At 38.0% G+C, this 24,768-nt stretch overlaps 1 protein-coding gene across 6 annotated transcripts in view; it reads left to right on the forward strand.

Annotated features, from left to right (window-relative positions):
- Nucleotides 1-24,768, forward strand: part of UNC13C (unc-13 homolog C) — a 239,651-nt gene that overhangs the window by 157,223 nt on the left and 57,660 nt on the right. For all 6 annotated transcript variants that reach the window (XM_074600306.1, XM_074600305.1, XM_074600303.1 and 3 more), the window contains one exon: nucleotides 12,761-12,894. In XM_074600306.1, the coding sequence (XP_074456407.1) occupies nucleotides 12,761-12,894 (134 nt within the window). The remainder of the gene's footprint in view (nucleotides 1-12,760; nucleotides 12,895-24,768) is intronic.

Below are 24,768 nucleotides of genomic sequence, written 5' to 3' on the forward strand. Positions count from 1 at the left end.
AGCTTCAGACATCACATCTATTTGCCTTATAAACCATTGTGTTTTCTTGCTAGCATTTACTCTGCAGCAATTTGATCTTGTCTGTTAACTATAATATGAGCTGTTGCTAGACTGGGTATCGCATCAGTCTGCAGAGTTTATCAGCAGATGCTAGCCATTTTAGTAAACAGTTAAAAGGGAAGTAATCTTACTTCTGCAAAGCATTGTGATACCTGCAAATGCTTATCTGTATTAAAAAATTCTCACTACTTTTTTCTGAATTCATAAAATAGTTTAGCCTGTCTATTTTATTAGATGGTTTAAAAATGTGAGGATGATATACCCTTTCTGTTTGGTAGAGAATGTATAACAAGTTTAAAGTGATGCCTCATTCCAGATTTTTTTGGGGTGGCAGAAGGATGGGCCATGTCATTAGATTATTTTTCTCTTACGCAACTCTACCTAACAATAGAGCAATATGAAGTCCTGAAATAATAAAAAAAAAATAAAATTCCACAAATATTCACTCAGCTGGAAAACAGAATTATCTGCATTTCACTGTATTTATATGGCTCTTCTATTCTCTTTCAGCAAGATTTCCAGTAGGTGAGCTTGTATATAGAAACTTTAAGCAGACAAGCGTCTATAGAGCTACAGTCACTAGCAAGTACAAGAAATTTTAGTGGAAATGGGCAAAAAGGAAAATTTAAGATAAATAGACCACATTGAAAATAACTCATCGCTAACAGTAATCAAATGACAATCACATATAATCTTAATAATAGGTAGCAAAACTTCCTGGTTCACGGCAGGCGGGAGGCAATTCTGAGAAATATAATTTAATTAATCTTGCTTTAATAGAGACATGAGTAAAATAATTTTATATCAACTCTAGAATTGTACAAGGAAACTGTCTTCTGTGTTATCCTCTAATAGTTTGCTACCGATATATCTGCACATGCATTTAATTTTAGGAACAGCTAAGTATACAGCTCATTAGAACCTATACCTCTGGAGGTTTTCCAGGGAATCCAGGTGCCCTGCAGACTGGCTTGTGGTATCACTGTTAAAATAATGAAGCAGTAACCAATATTGTCATTAATATTTCATTATCTTTGTGTCTAAACCCCTTAGTCCGATTACAGCAGATTCCACCCTTGGGCCTTCTTCATTAACTGTTCTCTTATCTCTGCTGGCCTCCCCATCAGATGAGGCCTCTTCTTTCAGAGATTGGAAAGGAATTCTTCCTAGCATGGTGGCGCAGCACAGGAGGTTCATGTTTTAGCTGCACAGCTGAGATTTGAGCTGTGAGTAGTGAGAACTGAAATCGATGAACCCCAAAGCAACAAGAAATGGTTGATATGTAGGTCACCACCTGCTCTCACTCAGGGGAAAGACGGGCAGCTGTTATCCTGCCAACACTCACTGCAGGCTCAGGGTTTTACCATGATGCATTTCTTGCCTGAATCATGTTGTGGCTGATGTTGTGAAAAAGTGGAACCTAAACAGTCTGCTGTAGTATTTCTATCTGGCCAGAACCAGTACGTTCCTGCATTGTTGTATATACTCCTGCACGTTGTATCTCTGTGTGTAACTCCTGTTACCCACCTTCTGCATTTGCTTTTGTCTACAACCTAAAATTCTCAAAGATACCTGATACAGTTTTTCTAGAATGGGTGTAGTTGTCTGATTTTGGGGTGAAAATGAACAATGAATGATGAAATTGAGGGTGCTTGAGCTGGAGTTTGTGGAAGTGTATCACTATAAGAAGAGTAACAATTAAATCACGAAACATGTTCAGCAATCCCCACTTCATCTTTTTATTACTCTCTACGTTTATGTCAGAGGGACAATCACTGTTACAAAGCAAATATCTTGCAGTAAAATATCACCCCTGTGGAACAGCAATATTTCCTGGTGTGAAGTGTGGTAAGTGCCAACAGTATGCAAAAATGTCATACTACGGTTTTATACCGGAATACAAAGAACAGCTGATGACAAAAAAAACCAAATGAGTACTACAGATAGTAAAACATGACATCTTGACAGTCTTACTGACATGTATGTTACTATTTGAGACAAAGCACTCTGATGAGGAACTATGTAATTCCTTATGCAGGATATGTAGTATTTTCTCTTTTTAATTAACACTGATCTGAGTGAAGAGTTAGCTGCCTTATGCTGAAAAAAATAATACCTCGAAAGAGTAGTTTAGGAAGCCCTTTGATAACATTCTGACTCAATTTACAAATATGTCACTGTTTCTGTTTTGTTAAGAAAACAAAAAACAATTTGAAATCTTGGCTGATGTTCACAATGACTGAAGTCCCTTCAATAATTCTTTTTACAGTCTTCTCCACTGAGTGAAACCAATAAAATGCAAATGAAACTTTTCCCATTCTCTGAAGAGCTATTGATTGGTACAAATCATTTCATGACTGATAGCACCAGTATACTGGGGAAAAAACACTAGGATACTCTATATTTGACACCTGCTCAGAAGAATAGTGTTGAAATTCTATCTGATTTTGGAGACGTCTTCTTTGTTACTCAGCTCTGTGTGTTGCCACAGTGAAGTGTGGTGCAAAAGACAAGGAGCTAGTGATAAATTACCTAGTTCTGGAGCCAGGTGTTACACAGCTGTAGCAGCACAGTGCTCTTCCCTTGCGATTTATCTCTGCTTAGAGAACCTAAAGTCAGGTCGATCATGTACTAAATAATATCCTAGCTTTTGGCAATCAGAGGTTCTGTATTAACATGCTATAGACTAGCACGTGAATGGACCTATGCTTTGAGAGCTGGCTCAGTTTTGCTGTACTCATCTACAAGTCCCTGGTCACTTTTCCAGTTGTGATTTGGGAACCCAAGCTGCTTACTTGCTTTTGAAGGTGTACCTCTTTTTCTTTAGTAGAAATGACCAAAAAAAATGGTAGATTATTAATTTCTTATAGAAACAGTATAAGACTCGAATCATGAAGGCTGTGATCTGTGATCTCCAAACACATTCAAAAGCATGAAGCAGGAAATAAAGTTGTGCAGTAGTGAGAGCTGTTTACCCTTGGAAGTCCTATTTTTCAGGCATTCAAATTTCAGTGCCAAGTCATACTTGTTGTGAGGCACTTTGTTATATTTACATACTGCTTTAGATGCACCGAACAGGTTCTAACTTCTTCAAATCTGGCATGCAGAGAGTACTTAGAGACTTATCCTTATGTTGTACCATTGTGTTTGATGGGCAGCATGTTACCCACAGTAACAGAAAAACCTTTGATAAGGTACTGTAGAATGGCAGAAGGATGCATTTTTGCTGTGGTATTTCAAACCCCATTCTGAGACTTCTCTATCAGAGAAAGACCAATTCTTATAGATAAAACTATTTCTTGATCGTTATTATTTAATTATTTATGCTATGTGATTGGGCTATCCTGATATTCCCAGAGATCAATACAAGCCTGAGTGGAACGCCCCATATTCAGATTCACAGAATCACAGAATGGTGGGGTTGGAAGGGACCTCTGGAGATCATCTGGTCCGACCCCCTGCCAGAGCAGGGTCACCCAGAGCAGGTTGCACAGGAACACATCCAGGTGGGTTTTGAATGTCTCCAGAGACGGAGACTCCACCACCTCTCTGGGCAGCCTGTGCCAGGGCTCTGCCACCCTCAAAGTAAAGTTCCTTCTCATGTTTAGGTGGAACTTCCTATGCTCAAGTTTGTGCCCATGACCTCTTGTCCTGTCTCTGGGCACCAGTGAAAAGAGCCTGGCCCCATCCTCCTGACACCCACCCTTTAAGTATTTATAAGTGTTGATAAGATCCCCCCTCAGTCGTCTTTTTCCAGACTGAAGAGACCCAAATCCCTCAGTCTTTCTTCATAAGAGAGGTGTTCCAGTCCCCTAATCATCTTGGTAGCCCTTTGCTGCACCCTCTCCAGCAGTTCCCTGTCCTCTTGAACCAGGGAGCCCAGAACTGGACACAGTTAACTGTGTTATTGAGTTCTGTAGCTATGAGGGTATGAAAACTTGAAAGTCTGTATGCGGTTTCATCAAGTCTAGTTTGTGTCTGAATACTGGCAAAAGCAATCGCATATTGAAATCTGACTTCCATAATACAGCTCCAAACTGATTATCAGTAAACATTGACTTGGAATTGAGTGAAACACTGACAATTCTAAGAAATGTGCACACACAGATTTCTGCATCTAAGTTTGTGACATACTTCTGTAGGTTGATGATTATGGTCTAATTAGTAGTACAGCAATCACAGGACAGGCATCAATTCAGGTATGCAGAACCGTCTGGCATCCTGATTACATACTTGAGCTGAGGCCAAAGTGTTTTAGCCTCCTTTCTATCTGGATTAACATCTCCATGTATGTATTTATCCATGCTGTACACAGACTTCTATCTCCAAATAAAATATGCTAATAGCCAATGTCCTTACTACTGTGTTTCAGTTCTGTGCTCCCTCTGTTTCACCTCATGTTTCTGATCACATTGTGGCCAAAAGATTAAGAGCATGAGACTGGCCATGCCACATCAGACAAAAGATTCATCTGGCTCAGCATCCTGTCTCTGATTGCAAGCAAAGCAAATGTCTTGAGAAACTTCTAGCTAAGGAAAAGCTTTATAAACTATATAAACTTTAGCTCATATATTCATTCCTTTAGTGGAACTCATTCTGTATCTTTCATAAACCTTGCTGTCCTTTTCTGAGCATTTTGCAGTTCTGTTATATTATTTTCAGGATGAGGAGAAGGGGAGAGGCCAGATTTGTACACAACATTCAAAATGCGATCACCCCATGGAGAGAGGAAGTAGAATAAGGATGTTCTTTGTTCTGTGCTCTGTTCTGATTTGCTCTCTTTGCTGGTTTATCACTGCACTGAGGTTTTCATGGAAGTATCTATCATAACCTCAAGATGTCTCTCCTGAGGCAACGGTGAGCTCAGAGTCCCAATGTAATATGCAGGAGAAAAGTGTGTGGGACATACGGTGGTCTTGACTGCTGTGTCCTTAGAGTAGGAAACAGAGCTTGTGAGACAGCATCAGGGACAACTACCCTTCTGTACGTTGGGTCAGAAAACTTCTGATTTACCTTGCTGGAGCTGTACATCACTGGTCTTAAACCATCATTTTGTCTTCTTTCTTTAGGAAGCAGATTTGAATTTAAAACCTTGTAAGCAACAGCGTTTGAGCCGTAGTCCTTTGTAGACTGTTCTGTATGTTGTAACCTGCTCAGGGCGTACTGGTTCAGTGGAATCCCTCACATGCTTTGAATGCATTTTGAGTGTCTCAAATAGTTTCTGGCTATTGCCTCTCTACGTAAGTGCTATAAAGCCAAATTTTCATTCTTTACATACATAAAAATAAAAAATGTATAAGTATAAAAATTATATAAAATTACAAAAATAGGTGTGTGTAATACATATAAATGTCTATATGTGCGTATGTTATATTTATATAGTGCATATTTTGTATTCCCTGGTGATTCTTAACCTCTTCTAGGAGTACTGTTAAAAAGTAATATTTCATCATCTAAGAATGGTTTATAAAATTGCACTCTGTAGCCTCACACTAATCAGGGCTACGGCCCTGGTTTCCATTCAGCTTCCATTCTACCATTATTTATATAGAAAATGAGATATTCTGAAACTTATCTTGGGGCTTGTATCAGAGATAGTCTTCGTGCAGATTAGTTTCTGAAATCATATGACTGGATTTATCAAAGTTGCACCCATACAGATGTTACGTATTGATTGCACAGAACATAACAGTGTGTTCCTCAGACCAGCCTTTACAGATTTGTCTCAGGGTAGTACAGATGTAGATTTTAATCCTGCTTCACACTGTGCCTGAGATTGCTTTCTCCACTCTCAGCCGATTTTTCAGAGTGTAAAATACGGTTGCTTGTCAACAGTTTAGCCTTTTTTGTCTTAAACTCAGAAAAAGCCCTCTACATTTTATCTTTAAGAGAATATAAAAATTCCAGCAACTGGTTTTGGTGCCTTTGTGAAACGTGATCCATTGTTAGCACATGAACTCAGGTGACTAGGAAGTTGGCAGTAGAAGGAAATTGAGAAAAACATGATTTAGTGCAAGTAAAAAAATTATTTCAATACATATTGTATGAGAAATTCCTCTTACTTCCTCTTTCTGATTTTGATGTATTCTATGGCAAAAGACAAACAGTTATAAATCACCTAATTTGGATCTTGCATTAAAAAAGCACCATAGAATCCATCGTATTTCCTGTGTTTGTAAATCTTAAGTGAATAATTTAACTTTTCTTTAAAGATACTTCACTTACAAGGTGTTTGCAATTATCTAGTTTTCCAAATGAATTACGATGCTCTCAATAAAATGAAATACCCTGTAACAAAATATATCACAAAATACACGAAGAAACATACATTAAGTTATCTCTCAGTTGGATTCCTAGAATGACCAAAACGGCTACTTACTGTAGCTCTAAAAAATAATTGGAGGTTCTTTTCTCTGAAAATGACTAAAATTTCATCCAAAACAGCTTAGTACACTTGATACAAAGTGAGGAACTAATTTTATTTTACATTAATCCTATGATGCTCTTTGGGATTTTCTTTTCCAACGGATGTGGGACCACCACTGAAGCCGGTGTCTTTCTTGGCATTGGCTGCTGTTTGGATTTTATCCTATTTCATGTGTTCCGAATAAGTTTTCAGATGTCTTTAACTAGTGTTAATACACTGTTGTAGGAATTTACTTAGAACTGTCTATTAGCAGTAAAGACAGCATTCCCTGTGATAAAGTATTAATAAAATGGCACACAATTTAAAAGTGCATCAGAAAATCTAGTGTCCGGCAGTTAGATTTATGATTCACTGAGTAAATTCACTGGACATAGCTTCTGTATAAGTCAGGGGCGTTGGCTGAGATCAAAACCAAAGAGATTTTGTATAACCGAGGAAATGTTAATTAAAGGAACGTTTGGAATCCAGGATCCTTACCAATACATTCCTAATCTAAATCTATTTCCATGTCTATAATTGCAACAGATTGTTTTGTAAACTTTTCTAAGTGATAGGAAATAATTAACAGTGAACTTTGGTATAATGATCAAAAATTTCCCATTCTGGCAGTCCTGAGCTGTGTTGTCTTGGAAAAATGCGAAGAGAATGTATCATTTTAGAAAGCAGAATCAGACAAACAGCTATATTCATTAGTACCCAAGCAATCACGTTTACTCATGCCTGTTTCATGTAGTCCATTTTTCTAAAATATTTCATTATTTAAGTTTGTCACTTCCATGATGTTGCTTGACATTTTTATATGGTAAAGGATGTATGTTATGCTACAATTTTAGAGTCATCCTAGAGATAAAAAGTAGCCAAGTCAATTAGGGTGAGCGTATAAATAACCTGTATTGTCATGTCTTGATGGTGAGACATCATCTGGTATTATTGTTTGTTTGATCTGCCAGCAGGTGCCTATTTGGAACATAAATAGGTGCCTATTCTGCCTTTCACCAGTTAGTTATTGAGCTTTTAACTATAGGATCTCCTACAGAATCTTCTTAAGGCATTTCATGGTTCTGTGCACGTGGACAGCATTACCATCCCAAGTGACATTACAGGGGATCAAGATATTTTAAGCAATCTTTCCGATGTGAAAAGGCTTGTGAAAAAGAAAATGATTCTGCTCTCTAGAAAACTTTCATTTGTATCAATACTTCCTGAAAGCTCTCTTGGTTACTATAAGAGCAATGTGTGATTTTAGCTTGTTCAGTGAATTACATATCCACCAAAAATGAGAGACAGGCAACTTCAGAAAATCATTCTTTTAAAAAGACATGAATCATGAACAGTATCTGTTAACTAGTGATTTTGTCGTCTTGATATATTGAGAATTTATGTTCCTCTTGACCTTTTCAGATGTATTTTTTTAAAATCTCATGATCGGTATTATCCTCTGTAATGATAGGCAGCATTCAGTGGTTCACATATCTTGTCACTTTGTTTGTGCCAATGTGGCACTAATTTGGTATAGTGGGTATTTAGTTCATGTTTTCATACTGGTGGTTTCTTTCTAATGGATATAACTTGATTAAAAAAGAGAAAGTTACTATTAACAAGATAAGCTTTTTCCACTTAATAGACCGTATAGTTAACCATGTTTATACTCCATAAATTTTGTGTGTGTAAATTGTTGTAAGAATATACTTTGTTTATGTGCAAACTAATCTAATCTTTGCATTTTAAAAGGCCTTTCCACAACTTCTGCATAGACTGTAAATACACTGTACCATGTAAGTGCATATGGTATGATTTCCTAAAGTGAAAGGATGCATACTGTTGGATATGGGACCAAATCACAAGACTGAGACATGAGCTATTATCATCTCAATTACAAAATTAGGACAGATAAATTTCTTTTGAGACCCCAGAGAAGGAAAAACTTCATTTAATAAGAGGGCATTCTTACTGACTGTTCGCAACAGACTGGTGGTAGACCCATGTCACCAAAGCAGACTTCAGCAAAGCAGTATAGAAATTAAACTTCAATGCCTCTAAAGGGTGTTTCATTTCATTAAGAAAATGTTAAAATATGACTATGACGCTGTCCTCCCACTCACTTTTTCTACACCATTATGCAGTTTACTATGCCTCTCAGTTATGCTAATAGAAACATTTTCAAGCCAAACACATTGTATCACTGAATTTTTTTTTATATGAAAATAGCTGTGTTTCAAGTTAATTTTTACTCAAAGATGGAACTTTGTTCTGTTAGTTTTGCAACTTTGCAACTAATCAATGTAATCAAACTGCCAACAATGATTTACCTCATTATAATGCTTCTGTGAAGGCATCTGTTGCCAGAAACCACATAAAACAAATAATTATGCCAGCAATAATAACAATTAATGTAAAAACAATTTGAATGATTCTGAGCATTTCTAACCCATTACTTAGATTTTATTATAAAGATTGGAAATTATAACTGGGCACAGGCACAGTATGCTCTTTCAGAGCATAAAACTACATCTGTTAATGTGAGACTATTTAAAAAATACCTTCTCTGGGGATTTTGAAAAGATCATCACGATTTTAAAATTATTTCTGTGGCAGAGAATTTTTGTAGAAAGCACCTCCTTGCGCCACTGTTGCTTTGTGAATTAATTGCTTTTAGCTGTCTATATTAAAGAACAGAATTTCACATTCTTTGATTCACATTCACAGTCATGAAAAGCTGTCTCAGCTACATGCCATTGCAGGTTTTTTCTGTGAAATATAGTTCTTGGATAAGGTGCTGGACTAAATGTGAACTGGCTTTGTCTTGTACAACCACCTTTCAGTTGGTTTGGCATAAACATGCACTCGCTTCTGATAAAAAAAATGGTGTATTATGAAAAAATCTTTAATATAGAAACAAGGACTTTTAATAAAAGTATAATGCAGACCAAGGAACGCCCTTGTGAATGACATTTAGTGCTCCAATATTAATTTCTGTTTTGAAAAGCAGTCTTGTTTGCATGTGTGGTTATAAATTGCCAGTGATGCTAGTCACACCATCCATTATAACTGCTTCTGAGCCTCACCTTTATTTCACTTGCTTTAGACACTGAAGCTGCAGCATTTGTAGATCAGCTGAATATGTAACAGTGTGATTAATGATACTTTTCTAAAATATTCCACCGTGACCACAAAAACAATTTCAATTAAGTGTTGTTGAAATTCCCTTTCTGCCGTTCTAAATGCTGTGAATAGATAGAAGTTAATTGAGGTTAAGATAACATTTAATTAATGCACTCTGACACTAATATAGTGTCATATCTATTCAAAGGCATAGATGGGGTCCATTGAAGTGGTCATATTTGGACTACAAATGAGAAGTACAGGGAATCAGATAGGTCAGGTTCAAGGCCATCTGAGGAACCTGAAGATGCATAAGTCTGTGGGACCGGATGAAATCCATCCATGGGTCCTGAGGGAGCTGGCAGATGAAGTTGCTAAGCTGCTTTCCATTATATTTGCAAAGTCGTGGCAGTCTGGTGAAGTTCCTGCTGACTGGAAGAGGGGAAACATAACCCCCTTTTTCAAAAAGGGAAAAAATGAAGACCCAGGGAACTACAGACCGGTCAGTCTCACCTCTGTGCCTGGCAAGATCATGGAGCAGATCCTCCTGGAATCTCTGCTAAGGTGCATGGAAAATAAGGAGGTGACTGGTGACAGCCAGCATGGCTTCACCAAAGGCAAATCTTGCCTGACAAATTTGGTGGCCTTCTATGATGTTGCCGCAGCACTGGTAGATAGGGGAGAGCAACTGACATCATCTACCTCGACTTATGCAAAGCGTTTGACACTGTCCTGCACGACATCCTGGTCTCTAAATTGGAGGGGCATGGATCTTCAGGGATCAGTACTGGGACCAGTGCTGTTTAACATCTTTGTCAGTGACATGGACAGTGGGATTGAGTGCACCCTCAGCAAGTTTGCCGATGACACCAAGCTGCATGGTGTGGTCAACACGTTGGAGGGAAGGGATGCCATCCAGAGGGACCTGGACAGGCTTGAGAGGTGGGCCGGTGCGAACCTCATGAAGTTCAACCAGACCAAGTGCAAGAGCCTGTACCTGGGTCATGGCAGTCCCAGGCACAAATACAGGTTGGGCGGAGAATGGATTGAGAGCAGCCCTGAGGAGAGGGACTTGGGGGTGCTGGTAGCCGAGAAGCTCAACATGAGCAGGCAATGCGCACTTGCAGCCCAGAAAGCCAACCGCATCCTGGGCTGCATCAAAAGAAGTGTGGCCAGCAGGTCAAGGGAAGTGATTCTGCCCCTCTACTCTGCTCTGGTGAGACCACACCTGGAGTACTGCATCCAGAGCTGGAGTCCTCAGCACAAGAAGGACATGGACCTGTTGGAACGGGTCCAGAGGAGGGCCACAAAGATGATCAGAGGGCTGGAGCACTTCTCCTATTAGGTCAGGCTGAGAGAGTTCAGGCTGTTCAGCCTGGAGAAGAGAAGGCTCTGGGGAGACCTTATAGCAGCCTTCCAGTACCAAAAGGGGGCTTTACAGGAAGGATGAGGAGGGACTCTTTGTCAGGGAGTGTAATGACAGGACAAGGGGTAACGGTTACAAACTGAAGGAGGGTAGATTTAGATTGGATGTGAGGAAGAAATTCTTTACTGTGAGGATGGTGAGGCACTGGAACAGGTTGCCCAGAGAAGCTGTGGATGCCCCATCCCTGGAGGTGTTCAAGGCCAGGCTGGATGGGGCTTTGATCAGCCTGGTCTAGTGGGAGGTGTCCCTGCCCAGGGCAGGGGGGTTGGAACTAGGTGATCTTTAAGGTCCCTTCCAACCCAAACCATTCTGTGATTCTATGAATATATGTTTATATAGGCATATATAGAAAATAGGCATGTTTATTTTCTCCAACTTACTAGTTGAATGAAAAGACCCCTTCCTATGTGTAGAAGAGACCTGCATGTGCAGACATACCTCTGTGTGGCAGAAATTATGTGTGTGTCCATACAGAGATAAAAATATTTCTTTTCATATTTGCTTCTCTGCAATGAAGTTATTTATTGGACATTCATAAGGAATGGGATCCTTCTGTCAAGCTAAGAACTGAAAAATACTTTTGTCTAGGAAACTGTAGACTATGAATTCATAAATCAAAACTGTAGAGACAAAATCTAGCTGTAAATGCACTTTTAGTGAGATTAAAAAGTATAAAATTCTCAATAGAAGTTTGTAAGTGGTGAATATTAATACATAGTTATAAATCCATAAAAAGGTGCGAAAGGCAGGCTTTTAGTCAAGAGGAATAAAAAACACTGCTTTACTGATCAACTTTTAGTTAATGACTGAAGAGTCATGTTGGTAATCCATATGATATATCAATATGTCGTGTCCTTCCTTGTGATTATTACAAAAATGTAAAGGGCATCTCAAGTTCTCTGCTTTGGCTGTGAAACTGGTTGCAGTTCTCTTCATTTACAAGGAGTATAAAAAAAATCCCATTTCCCTGGATAGAAAAGGAATCAAACAACAGATTGGTTTTGCTCACGGCTTGAAAATCCTTGGCAAGCCAATTCCGTCACAAGCCTCTCTTTTGGATATTCCTGTGTACCTTTTCCTAGTATTGTTATGTGTCCGGGGACTTTCCTTTTACCTCCTACTTTGTGGTGTTTTCCTCTGCCTCTCTCAAACACACACTTCGTGGTTCTGGCAGTCAATCTATGAGTCACTGGAAAATCTCTGTGCAGAATGCTTTGGGCAAAAGCCTTTTTTTTATTTTGGCTATTAAAAAGTAAAGGGAAAATTAATTACTTTTTCATTTACAGCGAACAGCGTAGCAGCTGTTAGGCCCAATAACTTCAGCATATAATCCAAAACAAAACAAGAAATGTTCATTATCGTTGGTTTTTTTTCAGTATTTATTGTGTACAGTATAAAAGTTCTGCCTCAGCAGACAATTTTACCTGCACTCAGTTTCAGCCCAGCAAAGAATTTAAGAATGTATTTAATTAAAGTGTGGACGTGCACTAAAAATCAAGTCTCTATCGATCATCTTTGCTGACCTGGCTGTCTTAGCACTATGTATGTTTTTTTGATAGGTGTTCACAGCCAGGTACAGTCTGTCACGGTATCTACTCTAAGTTGGATAGACAATTTTTGTCCAAAATTTCTGAAGATTCTTAATATGTCACTCTTTCCAACCAAGTAATAATCTGTGGGTGGAAATCCCATAATATTTTCTCTAATTTTTGTAATATAAAATACATTCAATCTTGTTTTAACAGGGTAAGAAACAAGAAGTTCCTAAGGAAGAACAGGGACCAACAACAAAGAATTTGGATTTCTGGGCTCAGCTTATTACTCTGATGGTCACCATCATAGATGAAGATAAAACAGCATATACACCTGTTTTGAACCAGTAAGTAATTACTTTCCCCATAAAAATTAAGAGTCATGGATGTATTAAAATAAGGACAGGAAGTATGCCTGAATCAGTAGTTGTATTTTAAATATAATCTAGCTAGATATTTTTAAAAATACAAAATACAATATTGACATAGTTTGATAAAGGCTTAGTGCTCTGATCGTGGAAAGATAACTTTTTGTTTTAGGAACACTAAAGACACGTGGTATGTGAACCACCCCAAAAAGTTAAGTAGCAAAACATTATGTTAAGATAACTAAATGGATAGACGGAAGAGAGAGTTCAGTGAAATAATGTATAAATGTTCGTATAGTGTCTTGGCACACAAGGTGTTCAAATCATGATGAAAGTTTTTTAGGTATTATAATAGAGTTTTAGCAATGTATTTGTAAAAGAATAATGAACTTCACAAAAAGACCCTCTCCAAATTTATGATTGGCTAGAGAGAAAGCCTAGCCAGGATGACTTGAAAGTTCATAAAATGGAGAGCAATATCCTGGACTTACCAGAAATGGAAGTTGACTTCTCAAAATTGAAGATGTAACAGATGAGGGAGGTACAATCAATAACTAAGACAAGTTGAATAACTTACGGTTGATACACTAGTAGAGAAGAGAGGGCAAATCGATAAACATAGGAGGAGGAGACAGAGTGCTGGGTTTTGAAAATGAAATATACAGGAGAAGTGCAAAGGAACATATTTCACATATTAAGGCTGGATAAACGAATGTCGCACTAATTGGGAAGTGACATGATGAGGGCCTAGGGAAAAGTTTTAGCTCTTTTAGCCCTTTGGAGCTATTTTACAGAGAGATTCTAGAAAATCTCGGCATAGTCTAGCTGTGATGATTTATGCAAAAGTTAAAATTGAAATTTATAACCGTATTATGGCTAAGCAGTAGAGGTGTCTGCAGTGACATTTAATGGAATTGTCTGAAGGGGAGCAACAAAAAGTCTATTCCTTTCAGCCAAAACAGGGTAGATACTAAAAGGCACTCTGTACATGGAGATGGGCTTGGTTGTTGATAAAAGGTACCATACCTTTTTATGGACCCACAGTGTGGTTACCAAAGAAACCTACTGGTGATAACCAGAAGTTGGAAGGTATTTCGTTGTCTTGTGATTCCTTCCTGTCCTTTAAACAAATGAAGGATTTTTTCAGTCCTGGGTAATAAAATTCTCTTTGTTCAGTCATTTCCTGCACCAGCCTTATTAAGGGACAAGTTCTTACCGTACTCTTTTCCTGTTTACTCCATTTATACAAATTAGTGTGACGTTCCTCTATTGACAAAAGCTCAATTTTTTTTCTGACCGTCTATAACAAATGTACTTATTATAAAACACCTAACTGGAACAAGTAACAAATACACACATGTGTTTCATTTCAGTCTTTTCACTGAAATTAAACAAGAGTAATGGGGGGTTAATTATCCTAAAAATTGTTCTAACTATGTTCTTGCATAAACATGAGGGAGAAAGGAAAGGGATAAAGAACAGAGCTCCTCCGAGGGGATTAGGAGATTCCCTAAAGCACAGCTGAGTGGTTGTGTAAAATGTGAAAAGAGAATCAGGAGTGTGCAGAGTTGGGGCAGATTAAGGGAGAGAGTTTGTGTGTGTGACTTCTCTCCCATTTTCACTGTTATTTTGGAAGTGGAAGCATGAATAGAAGGAATAAAGTGTCTTTGAGAAATAGGAGACATCAGGAGCAAGAGATGAAGAGGCTGTGGGTGGAAAAACTTGAAAAACTACTGAGTTGCTTTGGATAGTTTTTTTTAAAAGAAAAGCTTCTCCTAACACAAAAGCAGCATGAAAAAACTGTTGAGAAAACTGACAGGCAGCCTCTTCCCCCTTGCTTACCCCAGAAAAGAAAATGGATGAAAGGAAAATAGAAGTTGAATGCATGAGAATATTGCAAAACTATGACTCCTTATCAGAAATGTATGGCCATGTGGTCTCTCAATGGAATCTTGAGGCCTATGTCTATTTGAGTCCTTTTGTAGAAATGAGGTCCCTGAAGATCCCCAGGAGAGCTCCAAGCATTCTGATATGAGTTTTCATAATGGTATAATGTTACTCAGAAATTCTTTCCTCAACCAGTTTTGGAAACCCTGTTTTTATATCTACCTTGGAGGCAAAAAAAAGATGCTGTGATAGAGCAGTCTGAACTGCATCAGTTGATGAATCCAGACGAAACATGACATGATTGCCTCAGCAAGCATTACATCAACTGAAAGACCATACCAGACCATGCAGCGGGAGTCGTGTGGGCATAAGAAACTTGACAAGTTGGAGGGAAAAACACGAAGTCTGGTATTTAAGTTGTAAAATTCTCATTCTATTAGTTAAACCATTGTAAAATGTATTCAGAACCTGATTCACAAGCAAATATAGGACTTCCCAGCGTTTGTCAAATATGCATTGTACACACTGCGAGGCAACAGAAATTGCTATCGAAATGAAATATCTGTTCAATTAAAAGGAACAAAAAATCAGGAACAAAAGCTTCAGCTGAAATATGCTTGTGTATTTGGAAATCAAGATCTAAAGTTTGTGCCTCTGCACATCTTTAGTAAAAAGCCTTCAATTTAATTGTATGGAACGTATACTCAAAATAGTTATGGGTGGTGGTATAATACAAATTTAATAAATGAACAGCTCTGGTGGGACTTCTAAATTCATTATTTACTGATTCTTACATCTTTGCAATGTAAAGATCCATTTTCTTTCTCCTGTGAACACTGCGTGTTTTATACTCTTATTTAGTTCTTCAGTACTTCATAGAAGCATAGTATACCAGGTTGGAAGGGACCTCAAGGATCATCTGCTCCAACCTTTCTCGGCAAAAGCACAGTCTAGACAAGATGGCTCAGCAGTCTGCCCAGCTGATTCTTAAAAGTGTCCAATGATGGGGAATCCGTCACTTCCCTGGGGAGATTATTCCAATGGTTGATTGTTCTCAGTGTGAAAAACTTTCCTCTTGTGTCCAATTGGAATCTCAGGTCCCTTTCCACAGAGCTGCTCCCCAGCTGGGTAGATCCCAGTCTGTGTTGCAGTCCTGGATTGTGTTTTCCCAGGTGCAAGACCTTACACTTGTCCTTGTTGAACTTCATAAGGTTCATGTTAGCCCACTCTTCCAGCTTATCCAGGTCTTCCTGCAGTGTGGTTGTCCCTTCCAAAGTGTCCAGTTCCTCGCTCAGTTTGGTGTCATCAGCAAACTTCATCAGGGTACACTTGATCCCATCATCCAGGTCACTTATGAAGATATTAAACAGTGTTGGGCCCAGTATCCATCCCTGGGGGACACCACTTGTGACAATTTGCCAGTTTGAAAAGGAGCTATTGACCACTATCCTCTAAGTGTGGCACGTCAGCTAGTTTCCCACCCACTGCACAGACCATTTGTCTGGACCGTAACACGTAAGTTTCTCTAGGAGGAGGCTGTGGGGGGAACTGTGTCGAAAGCCTTGGAGAAATCCAGGTAGACAATGCCCACCACTTGCCCCTCATCAACCAAGCAGATTACTTTGTCATAGAAGGCAATCAGGTTTGTCAAGCACGATTTGCCCTTGGTGAATCTGTGCTAGATTTTCCCAATCATATGTTTCATTTGACTTATGATAGCCCCCAGGAGGATTCTTTCCATAACTTTTCCAGGGAGTGAAGTAAGACTGATGGGCCTATAATTTCCTGGATCCTCCTTTAAGCCCTCCTTGTAGATGGGTATGACATTAGCCTTCTTACAGTCTTCTGGGACGTTCCCCAACCTCCACGACTTCTCAAAGGTTATGGAGAGCAGCTTCACAAGTATGTCGGTGAGCTCTCTTAACACCCTAAGATGTTAAGGGCAAGTTGATTTGTCGGGGTCAAGCTCCTGTAATAGTTTGCATACCAACTCTTTCTTCACTGGTGGTGGGTCTGTATTTGCATCAACCTGGATCGTTGTTCCTAAGGCCTGGGGCCAAACAGTGCTGGTAAAGACAGAGGTGAAGAAAGTGTTGAGGACCTCTGCCTGTTCAGCATTGTCAGTGATTAATTCCTGTCCTGTTTAACAGTGGGTCAGTTCCCACTGTTAAACAATTTCCTTTTGTTTCTGCTTGTTGTTTACATACCTGAAGAACCCTTTCTTGTGATTTTTGACATCTCTGGCCAGTTTAAATTCAAACTGAGCTTTTGCTTTTCTGACCTGCTTTCATTTTCTCATGTAGCGATGTATCATACACTTTAAGACCAGATTAGTTATATAGAATGTATAAGGTCTTGTCCAATATGTTTTCTTCAAGAAAAGGGACGTTGCTTTGGTTAAAAATAAGAACTTTGGATAGGTGGAGGATAGAGCACAAAGAGTGAGAACAAGTGAACTCTTTGCTCATGGTTTAAATAGAATACATATTTTCCAAAATCAGATAGAACTTTTGTCTTAAGAGATAGTGAAGCAGTGACCATGCCCAGCACTGCACAGATATTGCAATGTAACCGGTTGCTGCATGCACAGCACAAAAATGAGTGTATTCTTACACAACAGGACCAGACTCTCTTTAACACCTGAACCCACCAAGTATGGAATATGAGCTGTTCTGAGAATGTGCATCTGAGGTTCAGGGACTTCGATATTCTTAAAATGTAGCAGACTGCAGATTTGACAGCACAAATAAAGAAAAAGCATTTTTAATTGTCATGACAGGAATTTCTTAGTTTAGGATTGAACTAGAGACGTAATACTATCTAGGATAAATACTTCTGGCGTTTATTTACGTTTTGCTTCATACATTGATTCTTCTCATTTTCTTTGAAGCTGAGTTCAGTTTCCATCCATTAATCTGTGGCTTTACATTTAGCACTTTGTTAGAACTAGACAGTGGAAACAGTTTTCATTAAATTTTTGCCTAAGTAAAATCAATAGAGAGAAGACATTCGTAAGTGTCTAGCTTTAATATGCAGTTTAGTATTTTTGGAAATGGAAATGATCATATTCAGACAACTTAATGATTTTTCCAATGAAAACCTAGCATATTCTGTTTATTAAGAAGTTCCACCAAATAGTATTGTATGGTGACTTATGAGTTGAGGATTAGAGACTGTCATGCAAGAGAGGAAGGCGGTTTTTAATAGCAATGTTTTAGGTAAACTGAGATTTTATAATATTGCTCTAAGAATGACAGAGAAATTGGGAAAATTATGGCCTATGAGACAGAAATAATTGTAGCAAGAGGAAACAATGACTAATAGAGCACTCTCCTGGTCATCCTCCTGCTTCACTGAGAAATGTGAAAATGTGTGGCTTTTACAAAGGTTAGAAAAAGTAATATGTAGTGGTTTTCTGCAATATTTGCTGCTTAGGGACCAAATTCTGAAATAGTTTGTGAAAGAAAAGTCTTTTTACCTAAAAATAAGGTGATAAAATACTAATAATACAAAAATCCTTACTTACATAGATGCTTTAGAATTTGACCTTTGATTATCACTTCTATTTATAATAACTCAGCTGCTTGGTGTTGCTGCTGCTATCTTCAGTGTATGGTAAATTTTGTGTGCTTCTAGTGTGTGTTAAGCTTTGTTAGATTCTTACATATAATAACACTGCAACAGTAACTATGATAGTTGCATAACACCCAGAACAACGATAGTTGCGTAATAGACATCAGTCTCTGATTGTTTTAAGTATGGAAACTAGCATGAGTTTTAGAAAGGAAGTTCAGAGACACTTGTAATTAAGTATATGCATAGCCCATAAACACTGAAATACGCAAATGTCGTAAGCGTGTATTTTAGTAAATGCTTGGACATAAGGAACAGAGAGAAGATTGACTCAACAACAGAAAAAAACAAATCCTTGTATGGATTCACACCCAGGAAAGAACCCCAAATTTTCCATTATGTATAGTTCTTAGATCACAGGTTTAACAATGCACAAAAGGACAGCATGTGTAGACCAATACAATTGTGCTTCATTACCATGATGACAAGGGGTTAACCAAATTGTAGAGTAGTGAGCTTAATAATGACTATTAGGAAGGAGGCTGTCTCCTTTCTGTGCTGCTTTCCAGCTCCCAGAGTTACAGCGCCTCTGCTTATGAGAGATGGCTACCATCATCCTTCTAGAAAAAATGATCCCAAAAGGAAAAGGCCTTTGTATAAACTAGTCCTCAGATGAATGCTGTTAACTGTCCTTCCAATTTGATGAGGAAATTCTAGGATGCATACTTCTTTTCTGACAAATGTGTGTCTCATATGTTCCTTCAAATATATCTCCTTCCCCTGAGTAGGGTAAAAGATTTTGCAAAATACTCTGAAGTCCCTAATTCCTTTCTTGGGTTTGTTTCAAAGAGTTTGATCTGAAAGAGGACTTGGGATTAACTCCAGTAATTGCGTTTCTGGAGTAGAGTTAAGATAGAGTTTAGGAAAAAGAAATAACATTTCTTTTTTTGCCCAGACCTTTATCTGAAATCCAGAAACATGAAATGCGGCTTTCATTAGGGTAAGAAATACGTGATAAGAGTCAGTGCTTATTTACATAAAGATGTACCTAGATTCTTGGTTCCATCTCCTTGCTCAGAATGACCAGATGAGCCATTGCCCTGAAGTACAGCACCCAGTAAGCTCCTTGTCTTCCATTTCTGTCACCATCCATTTTAAAAATTCTTTAGGCTTTTTCTGCCTGCAGCTCACACAACTTAGAGATGGTATCTCAGTCTCTGATTTGCAAAAATAAACCCTAGACTATGCATTTGAATAGCTTCTTACGCAGTCCAGCTCTTTGTACAATATGAGGAGACTTGGTCTCTCTCTCTTGAGTTTGTCGGAGTGCTTGGCATACCCTTTGGCTTTCTTTGAATTAGTTTTTGAATCCAAGCCCCAGCTTTAGCATCCATTAACATCTTGAGCACAGCAATAAATTATGCTAAGAAATCCTTGAGCTGTCTGTAACTTGTTGGGAAATGAACAATAATTTCAGTCCCTTAGTTGAAGGATGGTTTCTCACTGAGCTCGTTCGTCTGTAGATGAAGTTTCTCTTGCATCAAACCGAGTAAGAAAAGGAGAATCAACCCTGCATGTGACTCTAATTGTTGACTATTTTGTCAGGGAACCAGAGAACTTCTACACTAACCTAACTACCTGGGTCTGTGAAGGATTTTGACTATGAATTTTTTTAATAGACTCTTCTTCGGGACTCGTTTCTTCTATGTATTTTAATGCTTTTGGATAATCTTTGCTTTCAATTGTGTGTGCATTTTGATATATGTTGGAATTTGCCTTCAGTTGTGGCCCCAAATGCAGATAAATGAACTGCTGTGAACTGTGACATACGACATTTTTGAGCAGTGTCTGAGTCTGAGTATTCTATGTCAAGGTCACTTTCAGGGACAACAAATAGAATTATACGGCTTCTTCTGTCATTATTCTTAGCCGGAAAGATATATTACAGTTGAAAAAACATTGCTACTGCTTCTAACATTTAGAATCAAACTCAAGATGTGCCAGAACTATTTATAGCACAAATTAGAAGTTGTACTTACAGTTGTCAAGTACTGATTTTAGCATTATAACATGATGTCAGGAAGGAATGTAATATAACATGGAATTTGTAAGAAGCTGTCTTCCTTTTTACAATGCTATTTTTAGGGTCCTCCAAGCAGTTTTAATGGTGTCCACAAATGTCAAGCCGAGGCTCTTTTCCTTCTTCTTTACCTATAGATGTATAGATGTTAGAATTAAAAAATGAAGAGGGCGTTGAAAATATTAAATTTACATAATATACTTAGAAGCAAAACCATCTGAGCAGATTAATACTGAAGAATGGCAGGCATAATAAAATCTCAGTCATGTTCTGCTCTGCAGTTTACATTACTGCTTATTGTATACAATCTTAACATCAGCATTTTTCATAATCCTGGCAATTCAGCCTGTCAGTTTAGTGAAATACGGCTGACAGAATGCTAAGTGCATCTCTCTGACACAGTGCAAGCTAGGAGCAAGGGAAGAGTAAGCTTTTTGGTAGTCATGTACTTGGAGATAAATATCAAATGTTAATTGATCCCCTAGAATTTTCTGTTCTTATTTATTTCACATTTTCTCTGAATATTCATGTAATAGTATGTGTATATATATTTATATGTATGTATATTAAAGCAAACTAGAACCCTGTCCTGGCTAGAAAGGGGTCTCAGAAGAAAGATTCAAAAACTGATGTTCTCTTCTTGACTGACATTCACCTGTTATAGGACCTTAAGCAACTCATTTTTACTTTGTCGTCTTCCCCGTTGCCTGACTTGTCTTTTTAAACTGTGAGTTTTGAAGGTCAGTGATTTTTCTCTTATTACATATTTTAAAGTTCCTGTATAGTAATTTCTTAAACCTACCAGAGCCTCTAAGTGCTATTGTAATGCAAATGATAAATTATGTATTATTATTACATGAGTAATCTTAGAAACATGAGTAACCAAATTGAAGTAAACGTGACTATTCATACATAAAGCTGTCTCTGAGGATAATCGTGGCAGGAGGGTGCATGCTATAGCCATACCAATTACACTTCCCCACAGGAAAAAAGGCTTGCACTTGTATATAGTACATATACATATAAAGTCTTCATCAGTATTCTGCAGCCTTAAGTTGTGCACATGCCTTTATATTCTTAAATGAATGCACAAATGGTATTATAACAATAGGGATAGATTGTTTAAAATACATATAAAAGTTAGGGAGATAAAAAACAGATAACAGTGTATGTTGTGAAGTAGACATGACACAATTTTTAGCCCTTCCGTTAGATAAGGTACAAACTAGCCAGCAAGTGACAGAGACTAGAAGCATGCTGTGAAAATTTCCAATATTGTCCAGTAACTCCTGGCAGATGGTAAGCCACTAGAAGCATTCTTGATTCTTTACTAGAAGAATAATGACTGGAAAAAAGTTCTGCAGGCATTAACTAGCTTGTCATTGTATGACAGATTGCTTCATAATAAACAAGTCAACAAAAATGAACACAATATTCATTGAAATACTGCAGGCATTTCCCACATTGTTCATGCAAACAGTCCTGCTGGTGGACTTAAATGGAACATTCCTTTCAATCTTGTCATTTTACAGTTGGCTTCTCTACTTGCTCTGGTAGGACCGATTTGTATTGGCATTTGTACTTATCATAGAGATGCTAATCTATGTTTGACATTAGATTTCAAGCACAGTCTACGTCAGCCTTCCCTCATCACACCTGTGATGGAATCAGTAATGCTGCTCCTCTAAATGAGGTCTGCAAATTCATTGTCTGTGTGACACAGTGCAGAAGATGCAGATCATGATGTCTAATGAGGTTTACTATCACTGGTTTGCACCTTAAGTCCTAAAAGTAATGTAGCTGAAAGAGGAAGATATCTTGCATTATCAGCAGCATGGAGGTCAATGGTCGTTTGTTCCATGCCCATCAATGCAAGGTCTGGGATATGGTATAAGAAATACCTAAAACATCATCTGCTTGAATGGTGCCACCTCTGCTACAATTAGTGAAGCTGAACCAGCTTTGCTGGTAGTTACTGTGGGGTTTAACTGAATGAAAAACCTCCATTCTGACATTTGGGAGAAGTGTGGAAGGAAGCTTCTGTTTCTGATGAGCTACATCTGATGACTATTTGAAGTTCTACAAGGCTTTAACTTATTTTCGTGAGATCTATTTTAGTATGCCCACACTTGCATAAGAACTCTGTCAAATGGAAATGAATTGGATAATCGAGACTTTTGTGGATAATGTGACATGTTTTAAAATGCCTATTTCAGTGGATTTCTCGTGGGTTTATATTTAAAATACATAAGTGATTGTTTGATTTGAATAAGAAATGAAATGGTCATTTGGATTTCAAATAATTTTTTTATCTCTAGAGATCTCAAAGATTTTTTTTTTATTATTTTATCTTTTATTCCAGGGGTGTTTTTAATTGCCTCTTTTCAGGCTTTGATAAAGGAGCTCTTAGAAACCATGACATTTGTTAATAAAACAAATTTCATGCAATGGAGGAATGTTAATCAAAACACAGTACTATGAAAAGCTCAGCTACCTTTTTAGCAATTTAAGAACCTTAAGAAGAGACCAAATCCTGCCACCCTCATGAATAAAGCTGCTAGTGCACTGAGTTGTATTTTGCATAATAACATACTGGGCTGCATTTGAAAGACCACAGCCCACAGGTTGAAGGAAGTGATTGCTTCACAACCTATGACGCTGCATTTGGATGGTTGTTTCCAGTTTTGATTCCCCAGTACAAGACAGAAATTGTCAAACTGGAGAACTACACTGGAGGACAGCCAAGAAGATTAGGGGGATGGAACACCTGATGTGTAAGGAGGAGCTGAGGGAGTAGTCTGTACAGCCTGAGGAAAACACAGCTAAGGCCAGTGCCAATTGCGTTCTTCAACTTCCTAATGAGATGTTATAAGGAAAAGACAGAGCCAAACCACTTCTAGAAGTGCACAGTAAAAGACCCGAGCACAATTATCAGGTAGGGACACTCAAATTAGCTATAAAGGAGCAAATCTATGTTCTACAGTGAGAGGGGCCAAACACTGAAATACGTTACCCACAGAGATTGTGTCATTTTAATGTTTGGAGGTAGTCAGAATTCAGCTGTACAGGCCCTGGGCAACCTGACATTACTTTGAGGTTCTCTCTGCTTTGAGCTAGATGACCTTCGATGTCTATTCCAGCTTAAATTGTTCAAAAATTCTATAAAAATAGCTGCATTAGCTAAAAAAAACATCCAGTCTGCTGTCCATGTGGTCAATACTGGATGCACTGGATGCTTGGAGAAAGTGTGTATCACAGTCATCATTGCTATTGTTTGAAATAGTAGCCATGATATTATAGCCTTTCTAGTTAAGGACAAAATTTTGCTCTATCACAATTCTATGATACTTGTTGACACAGGTCTTAACTTTATTTCCTTTTTGTTGACATTCAGAGCAAATCTTTGGAATGCATGATATATTCTGTCAGTCCTGTACAGCTAATTATTTCTGAATGTGTTTAACTTTTTATAATTTTTTTAATAAATATTTATCTCTTTTTCATTTTTTTTAATAAGTAGTTTGTGGCTAATTAGTTTTGTGGTACAAGATGTTGTACTGTCTCAAATTGCGGTACATCAGTAAAGAGGATAAAGAATGCAGAGCAGAGTAATAGAATAAAGTTTATTTTCATGTGTCAACACAAGTCATGAATGACAGAATAAAAGAAAGCCGTGAATCAGATGTGAAATGGCTGTTTCTAATGTGCAAAACCGGTATTTCTCACAGCTCCTGTTGTGCATACCTGTCTGAGCTGTGGTAGCAAACATGCAAGCTTGTGAAGGCAGTGTTGAAAACTAGAAGTTTACTTTCCTTACAGGATTCCTCTTACTACTGGCTCTGACATGAGTGTTGATCATAAATGCAAAAAGTGGAAAAGCAATGGTATCATTGTGTGGAGAAGGGGCTGGAATAGTGCTGAAGCCAGAGTTAAGCAAGTAGTTTTACTTTCTGAATCAGGATTAAATTATCTGGAAGTCACACTATTAAACTATAGGAAACTTTAATGAAATAAAGCCTAGCTAAACCCTGGCAAGATATGCGATGTCATTTCCAAGCATGTTAATGCTTGGAGAAGTGTATTTTATGGCCAATATCATAGCACAATGAGATCCACAGGAATATTAGGTACTAGTTCATTAGCATGTTAAATCAATTTCACTGGCTGAAAATGTTGATTAGGTTAACTGTCCACATTACATTACTAACCTACTTTGGACAAATTAAAAATCTATTATTTGAGTCTCTGATGAATACACCTACGGGTATCATAGCTGCCACGAAGCAAATTAATTACATGTGAAAAGTAAAAGT

Source organism: Larus michahellis, chromosome 9 (assembly GCF_964199755.1).
Source record: "Larus michahellis chromosome 9, bLarMic1.1, whole genome shotgun sequence".
NCBI lineage: Eukaryota > Metazoa > Chordata > Aves > Charadriiformes > Laridae > Larus > Larus michahellis.